General features: G+C 50.9%; 9 protein-coding genes across 9 annotated transcripts; 5 read left to right on the forward strand and 4 right to left on the reverse strand.

The window, feature by feature from the left end:
• Positions 1-3,138: 3,138 nt before the first annotated feature.
• Positions 3,139-3,603, reverse strand: Aud_008892 (uncharacterized protein; the record flags this gene model as incomplete). Its single annotated transcript, XM_043293757.1, has 1 exon — positions 3,139-3,603. One exon carries the CDS (start codon positions 3,601-3,603, stop codon positions 3,139-3,141), a length of 465 nt encoding a protein of 154 aa, XP_043149692.1.
• Positions 3,604-4,456: 853 nt separating this feature from the next.
• Aud_008893 (uncharacterized protein) lies at positions 4,457-5,455 on the forward strand (the record flags this gene model as incomplete). The annotated part of the gene is made up of 1 exon (XM_043293758.1): positions 4,457-5,455. One exon carries the CDS (start codon positions 4,457-4,459, stop codon positions 5,453-5,455), a length of 999 nt encoding a protein of 332 aa, XP_043149693.1.
• A 755-nt stretch (positions 5,456-6,210) lies between these two features.
• Aud_008894 (uncharacterized protein) lies at positions 6,211-7,336 on the reverse strand (the record flags this gene model as incomplete). The annotated part of the gene is made up of 2 exons (XM_043293759.1): positions 6,211-7,114; positions 7,176-7,336. 2 exons carry the CDS (start codon positions 7,334-7,336, stop codon positions 6,211-6,213), a joined length of 1,065 nt encoding a protein of 354 aa, XP_043149694.1.
• Positions 7,337-7,578: 242 nt separating this feature from the next.
• On the forward strand, positions 7,579-8,964 carry Aud_008895 (Zn(II)2Cys6 transcription factor; the record flags this gene model as incomplete). The annotated part of the gene is made up of 1 exon (XM_043293760.1): positions 7,579-8,964. The coding sequence occupies one exon, from the start codon at positions 7,579-7,581 to the stop codon at positions 8,962-8,964; it is 1,386 nt and encodes a 461-aa protein (XP_043149695.1).
• Positions 8,965-10,050: 1,086 nt separating this feature from the next.
• Positions 10,051-11,587, forward strand: Aud_008896 (serine hydrolase domain-containing protein; the record flags this gene model as incomplete). The annotated part of the gene is made up of 6 exons (XM_043293761.1): positions 10,051-10,153; positions 10,217-10,481; positions 10,542-10,653; positions 10,749-10,832; positions 10,892-11,404; positions 11,459-11,587. The coding sequence occupies 6 exons, from the start codon at positions 10,051-10,053 to the stop codon at positions 11,585-11,587; spliced, it is 1,206 nt and encodes a 401-aa protein (XP_043149696.1).
• Positions 11,588-13,036: 1,449 nt separating this feature from the next.
• Aud_008897 (uncharacterized protein) lies at positions 13,037-13,984 on the forward strand (the record flags this gene model as incomplete). Its single annotated transcript, XM_043293762.1, has 1 exon — positions 13,037-13,984. The coding sequence occupies one exon, from the start codon at positions 13,037-13,039 to the stop codon at positions 13,982-13,984; it is 948 nt and encodes a 315-aa protein (XP_043149697.1).
• Positions 13,985-14,434: 450 nt separating this feature from the next.
• Positions 14,435-15,381, reverse strand: Aud_008898 (fgaFS/easG family protein; the record flags this gene model as incomplete). The annotated part of the gene is made up of 2 exons (XM_043293763.1): positions 14,435-14,889; positions 14,961-15,381. 2 exons carry the CDS (start codon positions 15,379-15,381, stop codon positions 14,435-14,437), a joined length of 876 nt encoding a protein of 291 aa, XP_043149698.1.
• A 1,914-nt stretch (positions 15,382-17,295) lies between these two features.
• On the forward strand, positions 17,296-18,020 carry Aud_008899 (uncharacterized protein; the record flags this gene model as incomplete). Its single annotated transcript, XM_043293764.1, has 2 exons — positions 17,296-17,698; positions 17,770-18,020. The coding sequence occupies 2 exons, from the start codon at positions 17,296-17,298 to the stop codon at positions 18,018-18,020; spliced, it is 654 nt and encodes a 217-aa protein (XP_043149699.1).
• Positions 18,021-18,326: 306 nt separating this feature from the next.
• Positions 18,327-20,606, reverse strand: Aud_008900 (catalase/peroxidase; the record flags this gene model as incomplete). The annotated part of the gene is made up of 1 exon (XM_043293765.1): positions 18,327-20,606. The coding sequence occupies one exon, from the start codon at positions 20,604-20,606 to the stop codon at positions 18,327-18,329; it is 2,280 nt and encodes a 759-aa protein (XP_043149700.1).
• Positions 20,607-23,075: the final 2,469 nt, after the last annotated feature.

The following is a 23,075-nucleotide window of genomic DNA, read 5'->3' on the forward strand; positions in this document are numbered from 1 at the left end:
CCAGAGAACGTTGGGACGGAGCAAGTCAGTAGGTAGCTAAGGAGTGAGGTAGTCTAGTCTACTACTCCTTACTGTAACTGCAAGTAGGTAAAACATCTAAGAAAGGGGGATGCGAATCAACTGCGTCGTGTACCTCTCCCCTGGGACAACGTAACAGGGACAGCTGTTAAACACAGAAGCTCCCCCTAACGATCTGACTTTCTGGGCCAGTCTCTCCTATATCAACATTGTTTTTCTTCTCCCCCTTGTCATTTTGTTATTTTATTTTATTTCTATTTGCATCTAAGTATTGTTAGCTATTATTATTATTTTCGGTGCATTTTTTTTTTTTTTTCCCCTTTGAAAAAAAAATTTCTTAATTGGTGATCCTGTCATATATCTTGTGGGGAAATTAAAAAACAAAAATAAATAGAATAACACTGGACCTGGGTATCAATTAGGACTGAATATTATCCAGCCTCCATATTGCATACAGTACCTTATCTACAACGCCTATACGTCTCTGTGATGGGCCCTATTCAACGATCTTGCTAGAATTCGTCATTCGTCAGCCACGCTCACCATGTCGTCTTCCTCATTCTTTTCCCCTACTTCGAGAGGGACTGCTTCTCTGACAACATCTTCAAGATGTAGCTTTTGGATATCTCCCAAGGGTGGCTTTGGTATTTCGGACAGCGGAATCGTATGGTCTGCAGAGTTTAGCACATGACGAGGACCAGGGAGGCTTTCACCTCTAGGCGATTTGTATGAAGGTCCGGCAAGTAACTTTTAATTCCAGCCAGCCTTTCATCAACCCAGACTTTGGCCATAAGGGCGAAGCAGATGGCATTCTTCACGAAAATAACGAGAATACCTCTCAACATACCATCATAAGCAGCAGTCTGCTTGTCTTCCATTGTTTCGCCGGGTTGTGAGAGAACCACAGGATCATCATTGCTCATGGGAGAAAAGCTGGTAGGCCCGTACTGGCGCAGAACCCTGCGGACACCCTCCTCACCATAAACATCAAGGGTGGCGGCTAACAGACAGCTATGTAATTCCGTCCCCCACAAGACGGCAACAGTGATCAGAATCACGATTTAGTTGGTCACTACAAGCCTGACCAAGTCTGATCGCGAAAGTCGATGTCGACCGTTCGACGAATGCTTCTGGTGGAAAACCAGGTTTGGGCACTCGGGATCAAGTTCACATTGCCGAGTGAGTCCGTGAAGGCATGCTTGTGTACAATACCCTCTGTTTGGTCGACGACTCCAGCCAGTATGCTGGGAACCATCTTGAGGATTCGACGTTCCTTGTCGTTTACTCTGCCGCACAGGAACTGGAGAAGGGGCGATTCAAGGCAGGGCTGTGTCGGATTCGCTTGAAAAAAAAACAAATTTATGCTATTTCCCACAATGCATGAGCCCATTATTGAGAAAATGACATTAACTTTGTGGAGAACGGGGCATGGATTGAACGTGACATGGACTGCTTGAGGAAGAGGAATGGACATCGGTGGAATGGAGCTTCAGAATCTTGAACGATAAAGAGAAGGAGACAAGACGTACTGGTCGAACTGCACGGGGGTTACACAACATGAGAGAGTGATGTGACCGGAACCAGAGAAACATAGGAGAGAAGGATGAGAGGTAGAAGAAAGGAGGAAGAGCTTCGAATATGCATGGAAAAGTATGAGTAGTCAGCAGTGAGCCATAACAGCAGACGATTGGGTTTATTATCTTCGGGGCCAAGCATTATTGCTTCTGCATTATCGGAGATGAGATAGACAAAGGTAAACCAGACACTGTTCCTGTACTGTGGCGTCCAGTCATCGGTCGTCCCCGAAGCCATCGTTGCACAGCGTGATTCTCCAAGATACATCTAGATGTAGCCGTCCAAGGGATGAAGAATACGCACCACGATATGCCTTGACTTCCTATGACGGTATTACTATCCCAACCTGAACTTCATTATCGTGGCATTTGTGGAGTATTTGATGACAACGGTCATAGATGGCGTCCTCATGTTTGCAACGTTAAAGTACTATGGTCATGGGCAGAAGGTACTAACCATCGTCTACTATTCGGTTTAGTCCTTCCGCTCTGATGAATTCGCAAGTACCATGGGAACGACAGCATGTGTGATGGATCCGTGACTCGTTAACATGACTATTACTCCATAGATTCTGTCTGAGGATTAGCGGCAAAGCAAATAGAAACAAGAAGAATTAGCCAAATGATTTGCGGGAGGCGGCAGAAAGAGGAAAAAAAGAAAAAGGAAAAGGGAAAAGTGGACAAGTTCGAGCTACAGTTGGCACTACGTACTGTTTTCTTTTCGAGCTACAGTCGGCGGCACTACGTATTGTTTCCGCCTTTATTCGAGAGATTGACGTCTCCGCCGCCTCTCTAATTCGTCCATCCATCCATCGTTCCAGAACCCCAGAGACACAGATACATAGTCAAACAGACACACAGACACACAGACACACAGACATACAGACACACAGACGTCAGGAAGGCGGAGCAAAACAAAAAAAGCAAAGGCCCTTTTTACATCCGGGTAAAGCATAAAGGGGAAGAGGAAAGACAAACTCTGGACCTGTCGATGTGAGCTCAGCCCCACGTTGCCCTTCTTCCCTACCGTCCATTTTCTAGGTTTATCCATTATTTCTGAAGTATTTTATTTTCGGATCATCATTCAACGTCGGATGCCCTACAGATCGGCTTTTCGCCGCTGCTGGTAGTTGCTGCATTAACATGTTACAATAAGTTACCCTCTTTCCAGCTTCATGCTATAAATATTCAAAGGCCGTCCTATTGCCCTCTTCCCTCTTCCACGACTTAAATCAAAGGTGTACACTGTTTAAGAAAAATTGCTATGTTACTACCGGCCAGTGATACCATCAGCCTTCTGACTGGACGCTGATTTGGAGTTCCGAACCCACCAAGCTGTTGGAAGACAAAATAATAACGTCTTCGATACCTTCGAGCTTCCAGTGTAAACTCTAATAGCCGGAGCTGGTCAGTAGGGTTGACTCTACCAAAAGTGTTTACTGTAAGGATATCGCATGCACGAATCAGGTGAAACGTATATCTTGGGTTTATATTGAACAACGACTTGGCTAGATTTCCCTCGAAATCCTTACGCTGCAAACCAAATCTAGGCAGCCGTGTTTGCCATCTTCAAGATCACGTCCTTGTCGCAGAACTCAACCACCTTCTTGACTTTGGACCCATCCTCGTTGAAGTACAAGAACCAAGCTAACTCGGCCTGGTACGACTCTCCGCTGTTGGCGTGCACGTCTGCGATAGAGGTGAAAGCGGCGCGGCGGGCCTCGGTATCGACGACTAAGTTCGCAATGATATTGTTTCGGAATTTTAACACCTTGATATCCTTCGCGAATGTCTCCTGATACTTCGTCGTGTCGAAAAAGAAGTCTACCGGCAGGCCAAAGGCCTGGGGCACGGACGCGGGAAGCAGGTACCGGGTGCAGTCTGCAGTAACGTCGCGGTTGATAATGGAGGCGTCGTTCTGGGCCCCGCCCTCTTCGTACGCTGATAGGAAGGCTCGGGCTGTGGCCTCAATGCGCCCTCTGAGGTTTGTCGACGAAGGACTTGAGGCCATGATGAAGTGAGTTGTTGGAATTTTGTAAGAAATACGGTAAGGGATTGAAGACAACGGTGTGGCAGAAAAAGATAGCAGTGATTGTGTATCAAATTGGGTGTACTGCCTATTTATGTCCCACGGGGAACAGCATTCGTACCATCCCACATCAACTTCGGGCCCCGTCTTACTACGAGCCATACGCTTCCCGGCGATAGGAGTAATTCCATAAGTTAACACCGTCCTTTGAATGATGCTTCACAGAGAAGGTCAATCAATATGATCTCCTGTACTGCCACTCACCTTTCCCCTCACAGATCGGTGAAGCGCCTTGATGACATTTTCCCCTTTTTCGGCCTAGTGCGTGTCTTACCAAAAGTTAATCAACTGGTCTGGAGCGCCCGTGGTTTACTAGCTCCACTCGATGACATTAGGCCCATAAGATAAGATTGCTTAACCCCGGACCCTCAGCTTTGATAATCAGGAACTACCGCAGCCCTGGAACTTACTATTTTGTGGAAAGAGTGACTAACCCGAAGGGGGAAAAAGGTCATCACAGCGGGTCATCGATCAGTGATGGGAATGGTAAGCCCGAAGGAAAGGACAGAACATGACATCATATTGATTGATCTTAATCCAAGAAGCAAGCATGTGTACAGCGATTTGTAAGTCGTAATCTTCCCAAGGAATGCCCTCCTGCAACGAGCCGTGTAGATGTTTTAAGCGAGTTGACTACATAAGTGAACCACTGCCCTCTCCTGCATCCACTCGACTTCAGAATCCAACTCCTCGATATCACATCACACCTCCTCGTGATACCTAAGCAAGACTTGTTCCTCATCACCAGCTCCCAGAATCCCACACCAGTGCCATTATGTCGCGCTACGCTGAAGCCCACGCTAGGCCAAACGGTCCTGGCGATGCGCGCCCGACGGCCCTGCAAATTATCAAGGACGAGGGCGTTGAAGGTAAGCTCAAGGACAAGGTCATTGTCATCACCGGTACATCTTCCGGCATCGGCATCGAAACCACCCGCGCCCTGGCCACCACTGGCGCCACCCTCTTTCTCACGGCCCGAGACGTCGCCAAGGCCCAATCTGCCCTCGCTGGAATCTTCGAACCTTCCCGCATGGAGATTGTCGAGATGGACCAGGCAACCCTCTCTTCTGTCCGCGCCGCGGCCGCTGCCATTCTCGCGAAGACCTCCAAGATTCACCTCCTTGTGAACAATGCCGGCATCATGGCCATCCCCGACCTCCGCCTAACCGCTGATGGCCATGAACTCCAATTCGGCACGAACCACCTCTCGCATTTCCTCTTCTACAAGCTTCTGGAACCTGCTCTCCTCGCTGCTGCCTCTCCCGATCTCCCGTCCCGCGTCGTCTGTCTCGCTTCCTCAGCCCACAACGTCCACGGGATCAATGACCCCGACAACTACGACTTCCAGAAAGGCGGCTATGACCCCAGTGTGGCCTACGGGCAATCCAAGACGGCCAACATTTACATGGCTAACGAGATCGAGCGCCGCCATGGCTCGCGCCACCTACACGCCACGAGTGTCCATCCTGGCCTTGTCCAGACAGGGCTGACCCAGCATATGCCCCCGGATGCTTTTAAGGGAATGGAGTACTTGTACCCCACTATGAAGAGCGTTGAGCAGGGTGCCGCAACATCGGTATGGGCGGCCGTCGGCAAGGCATGGAAACATGAGGGCGGCAAGTACCTCGTTGACTGTGCCGTGGCAGAGCCGTATGCGGAAGGGGACGACAAGTTTACTGCGCCTGGGTATGCCCCCTACGCCTATGACGTAGAGAGGGCGAAGAGACTTTGGAGCGACTCTCTCAAGCTTGTGGGCTTGCAGGATGAGGAGTAGGGAACCAAGAGAGCCCTGGCCCTCCAGTATACAGTCAAACTCGTGGTTCCCTTTGAGTATAATCATATGAGTCACGAAGCCATACACTTCTGTACGGTAGTTACCTATTAGTTTCATCCCAGACCAAACTTGACCAACTGGTATCAATACAAGGCTAGGCCGTGGAGTCGCTGTCAGCTGTCGCTGAATGGAAATCTGGATCGCTGTGTGACTTTTTCCATATTATTCCAGATCTAATCATGTTTTTAAGAACCCCTTTTCCCATGCAGCGACCTTCGCACAGCTGCCTAATACAAGCAGCTTCGACTAACAATATCTTTGCCGTGTAACCTATATTGCTATAATTCAACTCCATGAAATAGCATCCCCTAGGCGCATCGATTGCATTACTGTCCTTAACCTTGCAGTATGAAGTTCCAATACCACGACACTCAGGCCCCGAATACCTTCGTTATCTGCATCTTCATCCAGAAGCCTGGGGGACTATAGTTTGTTGCGCAACAGTAGATATCATGCGACTGAATCCGGAGATTCGCCTACGAGACAATGTCGACCCCCGCGGCGAGAGCTGTCTTGGCGGCAGGTAGGGAGTCCCAGTAGCGACGATGCGGGGTGTAAACGTTCTCGGCTATGGCGTTTTGTGTGCGTTGGTTATCACCGTCCGTTGAGGTGTAATCTATCATCGACGGTTCTCTAATGATAGGTCCTATTACATGTGAGCCAGCCATCCTTCACATGCTTTAAGACATATTCGGCTACCCTTCCGATTCAGAGAGATGAATAGGTTCCTCTCCTCTCATCAGCCTCCAGCGGTTACTAGATTCAACTAAATCGTCGCATCCTTCCGCAACCCACGACCACTTCGCAAAAAAGCCAGGGGTGGCCTCCCAGTTCTGCATGTCGTGCGGTTCACCCCAAACAATAAGTCCCTTGCGCCCCGCAGTGACCTCATCCTCGTCGCGTCCTGCGGTGAGGGGTAGGGTCCACATGGTTTCGGGATCGGAGACAGTAATGGTGAGGGGCGTACCTTGCCGCTTTTGAGCAGGCGTGGCACTCATGAGCTCGCCAATGAGGTCTTGTAGCAGCTCCCAATGGTCGAAACTTCCCTCGCGTCTTATAAGATTGTCACGGACGCGGGGGAAGGGAAAGAGGTTGATCCATATGGAGTGCAAGCGGGTTTGTTGGAGGCGGGTCGGGACGAGGGAGAGAGGAATATTGGGGTTCAGGGGGTAGACGGTGGTGTCGTCACGGTAAGGACCGCTGATGGGACAGGTGGTTGGGGAGGGAGGATTATCGGTCCAGCCCGTGAGAAGGGTATTGAGAGTGCGCTTGTTAGAGACAAAAGCACGGAAGACATTATACTGAATAAGATGGAGGAGATGATCGGTTGAGAGGGGGAAGATGAAGGACGGGACCGTTAGGGACGTCTGGGTATGGACCAGAGTGGGTGGTGGTTGTCCCCGAGGGACTCCGGCGCGTTCAGGTGTGGACATTGATGCAATGACGTGAGTGTGAGACTGTCGAGGGGAGATATACGTGGCGGTTGCGCCTTTCGATGCTGTCGAGGCGTCTTGGGAGGGACAACCATCAAGTTCGTCCAGGCGCCAGCGCCTGACTTGGAACTGGCGTGGCGTCTGAACAGACCCCGGGTCTTGCTCCCTAATCCGCAGTCCTTCAAAGCTCATGAGCTCGGCAAGGGGTGAGGCATTGAGGGAAAGACCCACGGTGTGCTCGTTGGTTCTTCCGGTTTTGGATCTTCCTGCGCTGTTTCTTGGCCGTCTCTGCCATAGCCTCGGCGTCGACGTGGTTGGGGTGATCGCCGACGCTGTTTGTTTCGCCTTCGCCCATGGCTGAAGAAAGCAGAGTAACAGAGTGTTCCATTATCCTGAGTGACTGAACATCCAGTTCCGCGTTGCTGTTGTCGAAACGTAGTGGTAAGTAATGGAAAAAGTGAACCGGGCCTGGTGTGTTGGAGTTGAAATCTGTCGTGCACTGAACAACGTCAATCAACGTCCATTCCTGACAAGATGACAAGATGGTAGTGTCATGTGACTAGCACGTGCGCATTCGCCGCATCACTTAACGAGGAATCCAAGAGCTGATGATCAGACCTTTCAACAAAAATGCCTTTCGCGCGTTTGCGGTTCGGACCAGTAATTAGCTCATCTGAACACGCACCGCCCGAGGCAGCCCTGGAGAGATTCTTCGCGGAGTCGCGAAGTAACGCGAGGAGCAAATTTGGCTGCCAACAATGTAAGTCAAAGCGTGTCAAGTGTGACGAGTCTCGTCCGACATGCAAGCGATGCGCGCGGCAGGGTCTGATTTGCTCTTCGACCCCACCCCTCACAAAGTGGCAAGTGGAGACGCCCTGGTTCTCCCTGAAATGCGACACAATTGTCAATCGAAGATTGCTACAATACTGGCTGGAGAGAGTTAGTCAGATGCTGGTGATCGACCCTGAGGACAATCCGTATTCGTTCCCCGCCCTCGAATATATACTCCAGTCGCCCGCCCTGATCCATACTATCCAATCACTCAGCGCCAACCACGAACAATACTTCCCCACACTTGCCCCTATAGTTGCGCTCGAAGAACGGGGCAAAGCTCTGGCATGCCTTCGGAAAGAGGTAGACCAGAACCAGCGGCCACCGCAAGCATTTCTTCTAACAGTGATGCTGATGGCATTAGCCCACGGCGCTGATTGTAACATGAACGATTATGGCAAGCAGCATTTGATTGCCGCGCGAATCATGATCAACAGGATGCTCCAGAACACCTCTTCCCTCATGGATGACGAGCCTCTCGCCCGGCTCTGTCTCGGAATGTATCTTTACTGGGATATGTGCACCGCATTCCTGCTAGATTCAGACGAAGAGCGGCGGATCAATTCGCTTAATATGTCAATTGCCATCCACAGAATGGGTAACTGGCACCACCCAATGTATGGACCGTGTACCGAACTCCTCTTCATTTTGGGAAATGTGGGCCGGTACTGCCGGCGGATCCTTGACTCGCAGCAACGCAACTTCGCACAGGAAGCCATGTTGGAGCAACAACTATGCTGTTGGAAGGTATATCCCCCAAACATCGGCTTGGGGCATCTATATGAAGCGCTCCGCAAACATGGCCTTATTTTCCTGTATCGAGCCAGTGGGCAAAATGATCAATTCACGAATCCGGATTTGATGCTTCAAAGCCGGGACTCCTTGATCAAAGACTATGCCGAAGAGACTGTCCGCCACCTGATGCAGATACCTGCAACCTCAAACTACCTGAATTTCCAATCTCTTCCGCTTCTTGCGGCTGGGTCTGAGCTGCCTGGTTCAAGAAACCTTTTGCGAGCCCAGGTTCGCGAGAGACTTCGGGCCGTATATTCGCTGAACCGGCTTCCTGCAAATCTTCACACCCTTCAACTTCTCGAAGAATTGTGGAATGCCCGAGATAACGGTAATCCATCATTCTGGCTATACCACATGCTACAAAAGAATTGGCGTTTGCTCCTAGGATGATTCTTTTACCGATCTCGGTCTGTTTCGTCCACTAAAGGTGGACAAGCCCGGTTATATCGTTTCACCTCAAGCACTTCATAATGACAAGGCCAAGTTCTGCCTCCGAGACAAGTCAAAATCTTTGTCACTCGTGACGTTAAACCAAAAGATGAGGGCGGTCGGATATCAATTTATCCGGTCCTACCTAAACTGGGACAATAGTAGACGTAGATAAACTTGCCTCAGTTGTTAGCTGGGCGACCTATCTTGGCGCTTATTGATACAATGGCGAGGGCACATCCTACAATCTGTTGTGTGATCCTGACGACAACCGCCGTAGTCCCTTGCACAAGATGGTGTGTTCCTTTATCAAGGAGGTTATAACGCCTTAGGTTTAAAGCGAGGGTGCCAAACCAAATGCAAAACAGTGAATCTTAGACAGAGACTTTAGCTGAGAAACCTTGCAAAGCCTTTTGCGAAGTCTTCTGCTTATCCAATCTCTTCCAGTATGCCAAGAAAGTCTCTCGTCCAGGCAACAGCATCCATTCACACGCTTGCATTGTCATCATCTTCATTAACCCATAGAAGTGGATGTCAGCTGCAGAAAATCTGTGAAAATCTGTCTCCACATAATCAGGTTCTTTCCCTCCAATTGATCATCAAGCATGTTCAAGGCCTGATTGATCATAGCTTTCTGATTTAACCTCGCCTCCGGGGTCGGAAGACGGTTTCCTTTGTATAAATCCAAGGTTGCAGGATCGTTCCTGAACCAAGCAAAGATCGCGGAGCCAGATTAGGCTTTTTCTTTGGCCCATGGCTCCGCTGGTTGGTCCTTGGCTCGGGAGCCAACTCGTTGGCAACGGCAACGGGCCCAGGATGATCTCACTTTTGAGGGGAAGCTGACGCTTGTCTCGGTTACTGGCCCAGAACGGAAAGTGGAGACCTTGAAGTCAGGGGGCTACTAAGAGCGACATTTCAGAGCAGAATATCTATAGGACACTGATAATCCAGTTCATGGACTCAGACGAACACCAACTTTTTTTCTCTTTTTTTGGAGGAACCTTTCACCGTTAAAGTCTCCCAGTCTATTCAAGGACAGCTTCCGCAATGGAGTCTTTCGATCAGATCGTTGCTCAATTTGTGACGCCCAGTGATTCCAACCGTCGCCCACTGCAAGGTCCTATCACTCTGGGCGCTGTCAATAAAGAGGGTATGGGAAATTGGTACAAAAATAGCGACTGACCCATACACTTGATTAATGCGCTCCGTGCAGACACGTTCGAGTATGTAAAGTCATTTGGCTGTGCCAATGACGAGAATGTCGAGCAACCTTCGGGTGATCCAATCTATGGCATCGCGTCATGCACGAAACTTATCACGACGATTGCAGTCCTGCAATGTGTCGAAAAGGGCCTATTGGCGCTGGATGGCGACATTTCCGAAGTCCTCCGCGAATGGGAAAATCCGAAGATTCTAGTCAAATTTGACAAGGGTGGAGAGCCTGTTCTGGAAGATAGCAAGGGCGTTATAACCCTTCGGTAATGAGGACCGTCAAGCCAAGCAGGAAGGTAATTGGTGAGCTAACACCTCTGTCACAGTCAGCTTCTAACTCATTCGAGCGGAATGGCATACGGATTTGAAAGCATGCATCCCGATCTAGCTCGGTTCCAGGAATTGAGAAACCGCAAGACCCGTGAGGGCCGAACAGTTGTGAGATACCGTCCCCGTGACAGCCCCAGCCTCATACTTCTATTGAAGATAGCTCTGTTCGATATGAATCGACATATCATTAACGCTTTTTCCAGGAGGAATCTTTCGAACCCGTTCTTATCCACCATCCGGGGGAGCAATGGGAGTACTCCCCTGGTATTGATTGGGCTGGAAAAATGGTTAGTATTCACAACGAATATTCTTCTCCTGATTGTCTAACAGTCTTTTTTCATCTCAGGTGGAACGAGTCAATGGCGATATGAAACTTGGTGAATATATGCAGCGCCACATCTTCGATCCACTGGGCATCAGGGATATGACCTTCAGTATTTCCGCCCGCCAGGACATGCAATGCAGACTAGTTCAATGCTGGGAGCGCTCAGAAACTGGAGGCATGAAGAAGGCCCATTACAGCATGCGGCCCCAACCTGTTGAAGAACACTTTGGTGGTGGAGGGCTGTATGCAAGTGCCATTGATTTGCTGAAAGTATACAGAGCCATATTGCAAAAGGATTGTAGAATCCTAGGTGAAGAGATGGTCGATTTAATGTTTACGCCACAACTGCAACACACAATTGGGCTTGACAATCTAGCAAACTGCCCTCCATCTTACACGAACAGTATCTTGAACTCTGTTCCATCCACAATACCAATCAACTTTGGACTCGGTGGTCTGCTTAATTTGCAGTCAGTGGTAGGACGACGAGGTTCGCATTCGCTGACGTGGTCGGGTGTGGCAAACTGCTACTGGGTAAGAAGTTCTCTCCCAATCGAGTCTTGAACATACGCTAATACGTTGGTTTAGTGGATAGATCCTCAGAATGGTATTGCTGGAGTGTACCTCTCACAATTACTTCCTCCTGGTGAGCCTGAGGCTGTCGAACTTCTGTCAAAGTTTGAGGAGACAGTTTATTCCTTTATCGCTGGTAAATAGCATAGTTTTTATCCAGTGCTATATCAAGCGCCTTGAACTGAAGTGACTCGTACGCCTGAATTGGTAAATCTTACCGGGAGAAACCATAGGCAAAGACTACTCCGGGCTAGCTGGTAGTCTTCGGTAGTTGAAGATAGTCTCCGACTTTTGGATTCACTTCGCTAGTAATCTCCATCCTCACATGCTTCAGGATGGTCAGATGGCATAGGACGACTGACGCGGTCTGATTGGTCACGTAGGAATACCTGCGTGATATACGTGACGATAATCATTGTAAATCAAAGGAAGATTGCTCCGATTTCAGAGGGGACACAAGAGGTTATGTAAACAAGACGCAGAGCATGTACTTTCAAAGCTTAATATCTTGCTTAACATGCCTGCACCACCTAGTAGCATATCAAAAACCTCGGGCGTAGTAGGTTCCAGGAACCGTAATGCTCCCCAAAATTTGGCGGGGAGTACAGTTCAGCATTCAGGGGCCGAACGAGAAATTGTGATTGTGTGGCTTGAAATATTCTGGGACAAATTGGCGGCAGCCTTCAACTCTTGCCTCCAGCTTGAGGATGTCGAAAAGGGTTTTCTGGGCTTTGTCCTGCAACATGGTGACGTCGCTGAAAAGCCCTTGGGCGAGAAGTAACCAGTCTGTGGCGATAGAGAACCTCTGGTGGGCCAAATAGAAAACATATATGGGTTAAACTCCTTCCTGATACACACATTGCGAAGAGTGCTCGCTGACATTGAGCTGTGCAGAATTACTCACCTGAGGCAATGCTGCTCTTGGGTGCGGCATTTGCTTATATGGTACGTAAGGCTCAATCGCAAGAGAGGAAATGTTGAGAAGTTTAGAACAAGCCTCTCGAAGTCCCCTCCCGTCACATCCGTCTTTATCAAGCCGCTCCATGGATTTGACAAGCACTCTGATCATTATTAGCGTGAAGGGTACACCGTAGACCTGCAGACGGGAAACTACGAGAACGATCTTCAGGCTGCCCAAGATAGTGCGTGTAATATCAACATCGGCGAGCCTTTCCGCATTCTCGGGATCAAGAGGAGAGTAGGAAAAGGTGTCTGAAGGATGATTTATTGGGGCAGATAGGCTTTCTAATATATGCCAGGTCTAAGCACGATCCGGTGAGATGTGAAGATGTTCAAGATGGAGATGTAAACATACTTAGCATTGTCGGCCATCCGAGCGCTTTGACCTTGTGGCTTAAAGCCCCATAGTCAGCTTAAACCCGAAGGCTGGGCTGCCGAGCCATACAAGTGCTGCCAGATGGTCTAGCGTTGATTTAGTGTTCCCAGCTATTTAGTTATCCACTTCTGTATTAGTCACACAAAACTCTGTTGCGAAAACGGTCTATTCCATTCCGATTTCGGTTACCAGACTCCCTGGCCATCCAAGGTTGGCCTTACTGTTGAATTAGCCCACGTTAGGGATAATCACCAGATATGAAGCTGACAACCACACGCTATCTACATGGGGAGATACGTGCCTACCATGTTTCTGGTAGCGTGTACGGGCCTCTAGAGCCGTCGGCGACCTACAGGGTCGAGTGCTCTGACAAGCGACTGAACCATGCGGCGGCGCCGAACCTGGACCGGGCTGTTTACACTACCTCCCACAGCGTGGTGTGCATCAGCCAGAACGGTGACATGCTGTGGCACTATGACCTAGAACCTCGCTCCATCCAGCGCTACTTGCGTGATCCCAGATGCATGTTCTCCCTGGACGGGGCCTGGGTGTGGGTGTATCGCCCCGACGCGACGGCCGATCGTGGCCCTGATATATTAGTCGTGCTACGCGCCGACACAGGCGAGGAAGTCGCTAGGACAGAGCTGGATAGCGTTGGGGAGGGAGCCGAGCTCGCCCTACATCCCGACGGACGGCATATCCTGCTAGATGTAGGCGAGGGCCAGGACGGTGTGAAATTATACCGAGCAGCATTCACTGGCGATGACATCGACTTACACTCTTATGGGTGGGACGATCGCTGCTTGCTCGACGTGGCGCCCGATGGCCAGTGGTTCATGACGGTCGACCATGGCCGGCATGACGTCGCCTTTCATGACTTTATTAGTGGCGAGGTAGTACTGCGGATACCAATTGAAGCATTTGGCTACGAGTATTTTGGGGATGATGAAGCAGGTATGGACTGGAACGGCGGCTTCCTCAATGCGGACATCGCGGTCGTCACGATCGTGGGCGAGAAGGACGATGAGGAGTGGCACCGCCACTATAGCATCGACCTACGCACAGGTACACCGCGCGGCCGCTTCGAGGCATACTCGCGTGATAACTATGACTTCGAGCCCCTAGGAGACGGCACCTGGATTGTCTCAGGCCCTGACGGCAGCGCCGTCCGTCGCCGGTTATCCACGACGGACCAAGGTGTTTAGGACTTAATTATTGTTGAGGCAACCGAGCAGTGACGTGGATTGTCTAATAATCGGTAGTGGGCTGATTCCCCTACTTCATACCTATTTGCGGAGTTTGACAGAAATAGTTGGCGTGGTTAGGCACAGGCCGATTCTAGTCCCTTTCCTGAGTGCACCGCCCATGGTTCTCGGGGCATGCTGGCTATCAGGAAATGCATATCCTTGAGGTTACCTCCTTTACGCCTCTTCTTAATGATTGACAACGGCATATATCGACCAGGCCTCACATACTATTGAACGACAGAGCATTATTATCATCTGGGCCCAATGTTCGACTTCATGGTTGACAGTTTTTCATGTAGTGAGTGGCAAAGAGGTGAAGGGTCATGTAGTGTACTCTGAGACGTCAGTAGGGTTGGCTTTACTGAAATTGCTTACACTGCAAAACTGCAGACTGCGAGTAAAAAGTGATCATTTTCCTTCAGGAAGCCATGCCAACCGATTCTCCTGCGCAAAGTGATCGAAGCACCTCGGAGGTCGCCCAGTCACTTTTTCGACTTCATCATTCTCCCGTGTCTCGAACCCAGTCGAGGCCGCAACCTCCAGCTTTGTCAAAAAGCCCGCGTAGTACTCGGAGACGCCGGCGTTTACCAGCCCCTGGTATCGCTCCTCTCCCGAAAGCTGGACGTGCTCAATCGTTCGTCTCAGGACATGGCTCAGCTTCTTGGCAATGTCATCGTACGTCAAGAGCTCGGGTCCCAGCACCCGGTGGTCACAATTGTGTGAGTCGGGATCCGTTAGAGCACGATAGGCGACGGCCGCGATATCTGTAGCACTGACGAACGGGATTTTGCCCTGCCCGCATGCAGTATAAATCTTGCTTTGATCACGAATGAGTTGGCAGGGAGCCTCCTCGGTTAGATTCTCTAACCAGAGACCAACGTCAGCACTATACCTTCCACGAGAGGTTCCGACAAGTCTGTCTTTGACTGCTCACCCATAAACCAACTGGGCCGAAGCACACAGTAATCCACCTGCCTGTCCAGGAAATGCTGCCAAACCATGCCCATGCCCGGCTTCCCATATTCGGCTGAGCTACCAGCCACGAGCACGAAGCGACGGACGCCGTGCTTCTCCAGAGCGTAGTCGATGAACTCATTTAAGGGCTTCCATGGCTCCGGCGCCTGTGGTTCCATTAGATAGATGGCGGAGATTACCTGGTCATTGACAAACTTGTAGTCAAATGGAATGCGCCAGGTATCCTTATCTAGCCAGTCGAACTTGACGGCCGGCATGCTGGGAGGAGCGGCGGACTGGCCGCGGCGAGAAGCCAGTAGGAAGGGGATATTATCATTTTGGAGAAAGTGTGCTACTCGGATCGATGTTTTGCCGGTGCCACCAGTCAGGAGGATTGCCATTATTAGTGTGTGCTGATATCGTTAGGTGGAAAGATGTATAGTGACGAGTTTGTTCTCACATATTGGGGCTTGAGGCCCCCGTTTAAGACCCAATCTCTCCTGTCGGAATTAGGACTTAAGATCTTGAGCTCCGACGTGCAGGGGAGTAAAAGTCCGTCGGACTTGACGGTTCCGGAACAAGGGACAGGGAACATGTCAAGGACTGACCATTCTACTGACCCGATTCGGGATCCGAGGCCCGCCACCAGCTACTACATTGCGCCGAAGTTTATAAGATTTATGTCCCAGCCATGGAGGTACAGAGAACCACCCATTATGGGCTGTCCCATTCAAACAGGCTTCTTTATCTTAATCCATTCTTCCAGCCGTCCTCTCCCGTAAAGGGTAGAATGATTGTAGCTCCCAGGTTCCATCTACTCAAACTGGGCGATCAGAGCTGGTGTCTGGAATAGTTACGCGAATACTCACACCTGGCGTGCATTCAGTTGTGGCAGATGCGAGTATCGGGCACCAAGAGCTTGCCCCCACTACAGGCCTGCGATATCCTGCAGAACCATCTGCCAGATATTGCGTCCTACATCATGATTGACCCCGTGTGTGGGCGGCGGGGGCCCCATGCCCATCTTCAAGGCAACGCTCAACGCTTGGCTTGCAGCCCACCATGGCCCGCCAGAGTTCCAATATCTCCTACATTGCGCAGCCTGTGGACGCAACCCAGGTCAGAGCCTGGCAAGAAGGAATGCTACCCGCTCAATCTCTGCTTCCATCACTTCGACGACCCAGCGGCGGCGAAGGTGCAAAGAAGTGCGATCCAGTTTTCGGATGCGTTTGTGTAAAGCAGGCGTCCCTCCTCCTCTCTCCCCCCCTCCCTTTTCCACCTTCCTTAATATTATTAGTTACTGCAGAACCATGCATGCTCATCCGCCTGGCAGAATCTTTGAACCCATCGCCTACATTGAAGGGCTGCAAGGAGGTGACGTGATGGCCGAGCACGACAATACACGAAATCTATGCCAAAGCGCAGGCGGCCCCGGGGTTCAATGCTATCGTGTCCTTCACAGTAGTTGCAGCCAGCCGCAATGCATCCAAGATCCTGCTGGTGGCCATGCCACAGACCGCGGCAAACATGGAACCCCTAGGAATAGACTTGCTAGAATCCTCTGTCTCTGGTTAGTTTTCGTACAACGTCTCTTTTAGTATGTTTGATAACCTTCTTGTAGAGTAGCTCGCATACACAAGAAAGATGTGGTTACTCTTTCTTGCGTGACCCCTATTATATCATGGCTATAAGGAAAGACCTATTCAGCTGTCATTTACATTCTGCCCTGCAAAGCCAGGTATAGGAAAAGTGTTTGTCTACACAGAATGATAATAATAGTAACTGCTCTGTGGGAGAGTTAGTAGCTCGAAAACAATCCGGATGCACCTGCATGTTGACGACAGCATTCAACATCACTGTTCCCGACACCGCTCCTCGTCCAACTAATTTTTATGCCTGCTGTTGTTTTATTATAAGTGACTAGTAGTAGAAGCAACAGATGCACTTACCTTCAAGATATACAATGTCTGCTTTGCTAAAATCGGAATAGCATATATTGGTGAATAGACTTTCAGAGAGAGAGTCCTCAGGTGAATGAAGGCAGCTACCCTACTAATGTTCTCCAAAGTGCAATATGTAGATCGTAAACTGAAGAGCAAACCATAATCATCAAATAGGAACAGGCAAGCATATCAACGTTGCAACCGAATACGGTTGAATCGCCCACTAGCCTCGTCGGCGTCCCAATTAGGAAGGTGCTGTCAGCCCCCGCCCAGGCCCCAGTAAGACAGATATAACACCCCAATAACTCTTGAAAATATCATTAGACTTCTTTAGCATGATCCCAGTCTACCTGAAGGGGAAAAAACGCAATCATGCTCCCAACCAACATCTCCCTCCACCCCGCCGTCCCCGCCGACGCCCTCACCCTCGCAAAACTCCACAACGCCGCATTCGCCAACGAAGACCTCTTGGAAACCATGTACGGCCCTCTCACGCAGGAAGACCCGCCCTTCGCCACCGACCTGGAGAAAATGATCCGCGACGATCCACATTCCCAGGTCACAAAAGCCATCGACGACGAATCAGGCCAGATCGTAGGCTGGTCCCTTTGGAATATCTACCGCGACGTCGAGGCGCACGCGAAAGCAGATGAAGAGGCGCGCAAACGGGCGGCCACACCGCCGGCGACGTCGCTGTGTCCGCAGGTGTATCTGGATTATCAGGCTTTGAAGGCGAGGATGAGGGCGAAGTGGATTGGGGGGAGGCCGGCTGCTAGTGAGTTGTTTTCCTTATTTCCTGTCGATGTTTGGGGGGGGTGTGTGATGAGAAGGTCGCTGATTGTGTAGTTCTACAAGTTCTGGTTGTTCATCCAGACTACCAGGGTCGAGGGATCGGGACCCAGTTGCTGATGCTTGGGGTGGAAGAGGTGAGACGGCTGCGCTTGCCTGCGTGGTTGGAGGCTTCGCAGGCTGGGTATAGTGTCTACAGGAGGTGTGGGTTTCGTGATGCCGAACTGATGGAGCTGGATTTTACTAAGTATGGGCTTATGGGGATGACGCAAGTTTATTGTATGTTGATGGATGATGTTGAGAAGTAATAGGACTAGAATAGCCAGGTCAGCAATGTACATAGTTCATAGCAAACAAGGATATGTCCAAGATTAGATTAGATCTGGATATTTACTGGAACAGTCAAATTGGGTACACAAATAGATAAAGATCAGCGTGTGTGCATGTTTTCAAACCCTCCACTAGTATGGTTGACATGTCAAATTGGCCATCGGCGAATAATATGCCTTGCATTTAAAGCTGTTCAACTACCTAACTGGACAATAGGCAATTTTGGGCTGTGCATGAAACAACACATAAACTAGGAGATTCATATCTCATAAGACCGTCGCCAATCACAAACGAGCAGGGATATTCTGCTTGCCCTTCAGGTCAAACCGATCCAGGTTCATAACCTTGTTCCACGCCGCCACAAAGTCCTTGACGAACTTCATATCACCATCGTTGCTGGCATACACTTCCGCAATAGCACGCAGCTCAGCATTCGAGCCGAAGACCAGGTCCGCGCGAGTAGCCGTCCACTTCTTCCCACCGGTCTTGCGATCACTTCCCTCGAACACCTCGGCGTTCCCGGCGTCCTTCCATGCGGTGTTCATGTCCAGCAGGTTCACGAAGAAGTCGTTCGACAGAGCCCCAGGGCGAGAGGTGAAGACGCCGTGCGCGGAGCCATCGTAGTTGGTATTGAGCACACGCAGACCACCAACTAGAACAGTCATCTCGGGCGCAGACAGGTTCAGCAGCTGTGCCTTGTCGACGAGGTAGTGCTCCGCGCGCGGGCGGGCGGGGCCCTTGGCGAAGTTACGGAAGCCATCGGCGAAGGGCTCCATGTGGCCGATGGACTGGACGTCTGTTTCCTCCTGGGAGGCGTCCGTGCGGCCAGGGACGAACGGCACCTTGATCGGGTGGCCGGCGTCCTGCGCGGCCTTCTCGACGGCGGCGCAGCCGGCCAGGACGATGAGATCGGCGAGCGAAACCTTCTTGCTGTCGCTGCGGGAGTTGAAGCGGGATTGGATGGTCTCCAGCGCGGAGAGGGCCTCGCGCAGCCAGGGCTGGTTGTTGACCTCCCAGTCGCGCTGCGGGGCGAGACGGATGCGCGCGCCGTTGGCGCCGCCGCGCTTGTCGCTGCCGCGGAAGGTGGAGGCGGCCGCCCAGGCGGTGGAGATGAAGTTTCTAGCAGGCACGCCGGAGGCGAGAATCTCGTCCTTGAGCGTGGCGATCTCGGCAGCCTCGACGAGGGGGTGGTTGACGGCGGGGACGGGGTCCTGCCAAATCAGCACCTCGCTGGGGACCTCCGGGCCGAGGTAGCGGGCGCGCGGGCCCATGTCACGGTGGGTGAGCTTGAACCAGGCGCGGGCAAAGGCGTCGGCGAACTGGTCCGGGTGTTCGAGGAAGCGGCGGGCAATCTTCTCGTAGGCGGGGTCGAAGCGGAGCGCCAGGTCGGTAGTGAGCATGGTGGGCTTACGCTTCTTGGAGGGATCGTAGGCGTCAGGGATGATCTCGTCCGCGTTCTTGGCGACATACTGGTGGGCGCCGGCGGGACTCTTGGTGAGCTCCCACTCGAACTTGAACAGGTACTCGAGGAAGTTGTTGTTCCACTTGGTTGGGGTCTTGGTCCAAGTCACCTCGAGTCCGCTCGTGATGGTGTCGGGACCCTTGCCGGAGCCATGCTTGTTCGACCAGCCGAGGCCCTGGGCTTCCAGGCCGGCGGCTTCGGGCTCTTTGCCGATGTTTTCTGCGGGGGCGGCACCGTGGGTCTTGCCGAAGGTGTGGCCACCAGCGATGAGGGCGACTGTCTCCTCGTCGTTCATGGCCATGCGGCCAAACGTATCGCGGATGTCGTGAGCGGCCGCGACGGGATCGGGCTTACCATCGGGTCCCTCGGGGTTGACATAGATCAGACCCATGTGCGCGGCGGCCAAAGGGGTCTCGAGCTCACGCGAGTGAGTGGTCTTGTGTGAGGGCTCGTCCGCAATGACGGTGCCCCGCTTGTCGGATCCAGCAAATCCCTTCGAATACCGCGCGTCGTTGCCCAGCCAGGTGGTCTCTCGTCCCCAGTAGGCGGACTCGTCCGCCTCCCAGGTGTCGGGACGACCTCCAGCGAAGCCAAAGGTCTTGAAACCCATGGACTCCAGGGCGACGTTACCGGTGAGGATCATCAGATCGGCCCACGAGATCTTGTTGCCGTACTTTTGCTTGATCGGCCATAGAAGACGGCGAGCTTTGTCCAGACTGACATTGTCAGGCCAGCTATTCAGGGGAGCAAACCGCTGCTGACCCTGGCCGGCACCTCCACGACCGTCAAAGACACGGTAGGTTCCGGCGCTGTGCCAAGCCATCCGAATGAAAAGACCGCCATAGTGACCGAAATCGGCGGGCCACCAGTCCTGCGAGTCGGTCATCAGGGCACGAAGGTCCTTCTTCAGGGCCTCGTAGTCGAGGCTCTTAAAGGCGGCAGCATAATCGAAGTCAGCGTCCAGCGGGTTGGAGACGGCCGTGTGCTGGCGCAGGATGTTGAGCTTCAGCTGATCAGGCCACCAATCCTTGTTGCGGGTGCCGCCACCAGCGAAATTGGGCTGTGAGGGCTGCTCCTGGAAGGGACACTTGTCTTGTGTCATGATGTGCTTTTCTTGCTGTTATCAGGGGTATATTGATGATCAACGTGGAAGACGGAATGACGGAAGACGATAGAAGATGAGGGGTAGATGGAACCTTATAAGCTGAGCTGTCCTCGTCTGGGCCAGGTCTCATTAATAACGCGTCCAACCGAGCATAGCAATCACGATCAGCAGGTGCTTCCCCGCATTCCGGACAGTTCTCTGTCGCCGCTTTTTCAGTTTCAGTCGATAAGTTCTGGCTGGACCTTCTTACTCAGCTCCCGTCGGCCTATGATATCATGAAACATTTTTCCCCGCTTTGTCTTAGCCAATTAAAATGATGGATTGCTAATCCTGCTGACTGTACATATAACCGTCGGCAATGACTGGCCAGTCCCCTCGGACACCCCCGCCTTCCTTTCCGACTCCCTCGCCTTGCGGCGTTGTCCGTAATAATCACAGTAGTTAGGTATTATTGCAGGATAGAAGGATATCCCGTGTATAAATGTTCAATATGTCCTGGGAGTAGAATTGTTTGCTAACTGACAATATGCTACTGGTGTTTTTCCAGCCACCAGAAAAGTTCTCTGCATGTCCCATTCAAAGGAACTCGCCATATTACCCCTCAGACCGACTTACCTAAGAAAAAGTACCATACAGCGGATTCACATTCCTTTTCAGGAGAAACAATACCTACGAGTTTGTCCCCGAACTACCCTCGGCAGTTTGTCAGTTACTGTAGAAAACTGGAAAGTAGTCTCTTTCTGCCTGGATGGGTAAAGGTTATCTGTGTATTTACCGCAGAGAATATGAAATATATTCCTCTTCTGTGTAGGAGAGATGGTCATATTTGACGGTTCAGCAGCCTGGAGATTAAGTAGCGACTCATGTAAACCTGGACTTCGACAAGATATTTATTTGTTTAGTTAAATATGAGCAAGAAACACCGTTATCCTCTAATCATTAGAGGTGATTCTCTGCGAGGACTATCCAGGTCGTGCAATTAATCGTATCGATACTAGTGCTCTTTCAGCGCAGAAACACAGATATATATTGACGACATACCGTGGAGGAATCACGTAGGATAAACACTATTCATGCCCAGCGGTCTGTGAAACTATCGCTTCTGTATGAAAAATGACGGGCTTTCCATTCAAAAATACCACAAGTTTGACTCCCTCTGCTTTCATTCGGTCATTTTCAGCGCACAGGACGAAAACCATATCAACCACGCAGGCATGAACTCCCAAGTAATGCAATCTAGGACCGCTGCTTGTCCTAACCTAAACAGCTTCTATTTTATTTCTCCCTTGAAAGTTAAAATATATAGAACATTAAATACAATATGTGCTTATTATACTGGCAACAGTAATTACTTGACTATTCCAGTCCCCATCCCGATACAACGACCGAACCAGCACTCATACCGATATGGGTGGTAGTGGTACGGATGCTCACGATCCGTCAGGTCAAACGCCACGCTCGAATTCGGCTTGCCTCCACCGCGATCCGCGGACTCCTTGCTAAATTCGATACTCCTGTAAACCTCAGAATCCCATTATGTCAGTTTTAGATGTCTCCAGCCTCTATCAAGGGGTAGTATCTCGACAGAGACAAACGCAAGCACGGAAGATGCCAGTATGTCCTCCATTTGGTTCATCTCAAGATATCTGCTGTGATCTGCGCAAGTGAAGGTCTCAGTGTGAGCCCGTGGAAGATAGATCTGGAGTGCCTATAGGCAAATCAATTTTACCAAGTCAGGATCGCCTCAGAAGCAACAGGTTGCCGCCCGAGGCGTGGAAAATGACTCCGAGGTACTTTCAGCCTGAGAGATAGTCTTGGCCAGAGGGGTATCTGTAGATCCATGCTTGAATTGACGAATGAGGTCTAATCCGGCCTGAGCACGAACTCAACAGTCGGACCTGAAGACTTGGATTCTGGAATAATCCATCGATAGTCTTGTTCTTGCATGTAGAGATGAATTATTCGCCTGACTCAGCATCGAAGACACCAAGACAAGCATTCATAGGCGGGATCGTCCTACAATGTGTTCTGACACAACCACAGCAGTGAGCACACCTATTCTCTCAGTAAATAATAGCTTACAATCAAAATCCGCGCTAGTTTTGAGTCTACACTGATGTGGCCGTGACACGTAGGATGATGAGCACGCCAAGACCAGGGAAACGCAGATGGAAAACGCGGAACAAGCTTCATAACGTGCGAGGACTGGATGACAAGTTTGGTGCCCAAGCCGACAGATGTTGTTGCGACAAGCCTCAAAGTCAACGTTGAGGCCATCATGCAGATCATTGAGGAGATACAGTTACTAGGGAGGGGCAAACGACTCTTCATGATGCCAGGTCATGTGCAGGGATGGTTAGTTTAAGTGATGCGCTGCAATAAGGTAATATAGTTCTGCTTGGGCGCAGAGAATTGGGCAGTGCTATGTCCAAGCATTACCTTCTTCAGAAGCTCTCGGAGCTCGGC

This window comes from Aspergillus udagawae, assembly GCF_001078395.1.
Source record: "Aspergillus udagawae IFM 46973 DNA, scaffold_7, whole genome shotgun sequence".
Taxonomy (NCBI): domain Eukaryota; kingdom Fungi; phylum Ascomycota; class Eurotiomycetes; order Eurotiales; family Aspergillaceae; genus Aspergillus; species Aspergillus udagawae.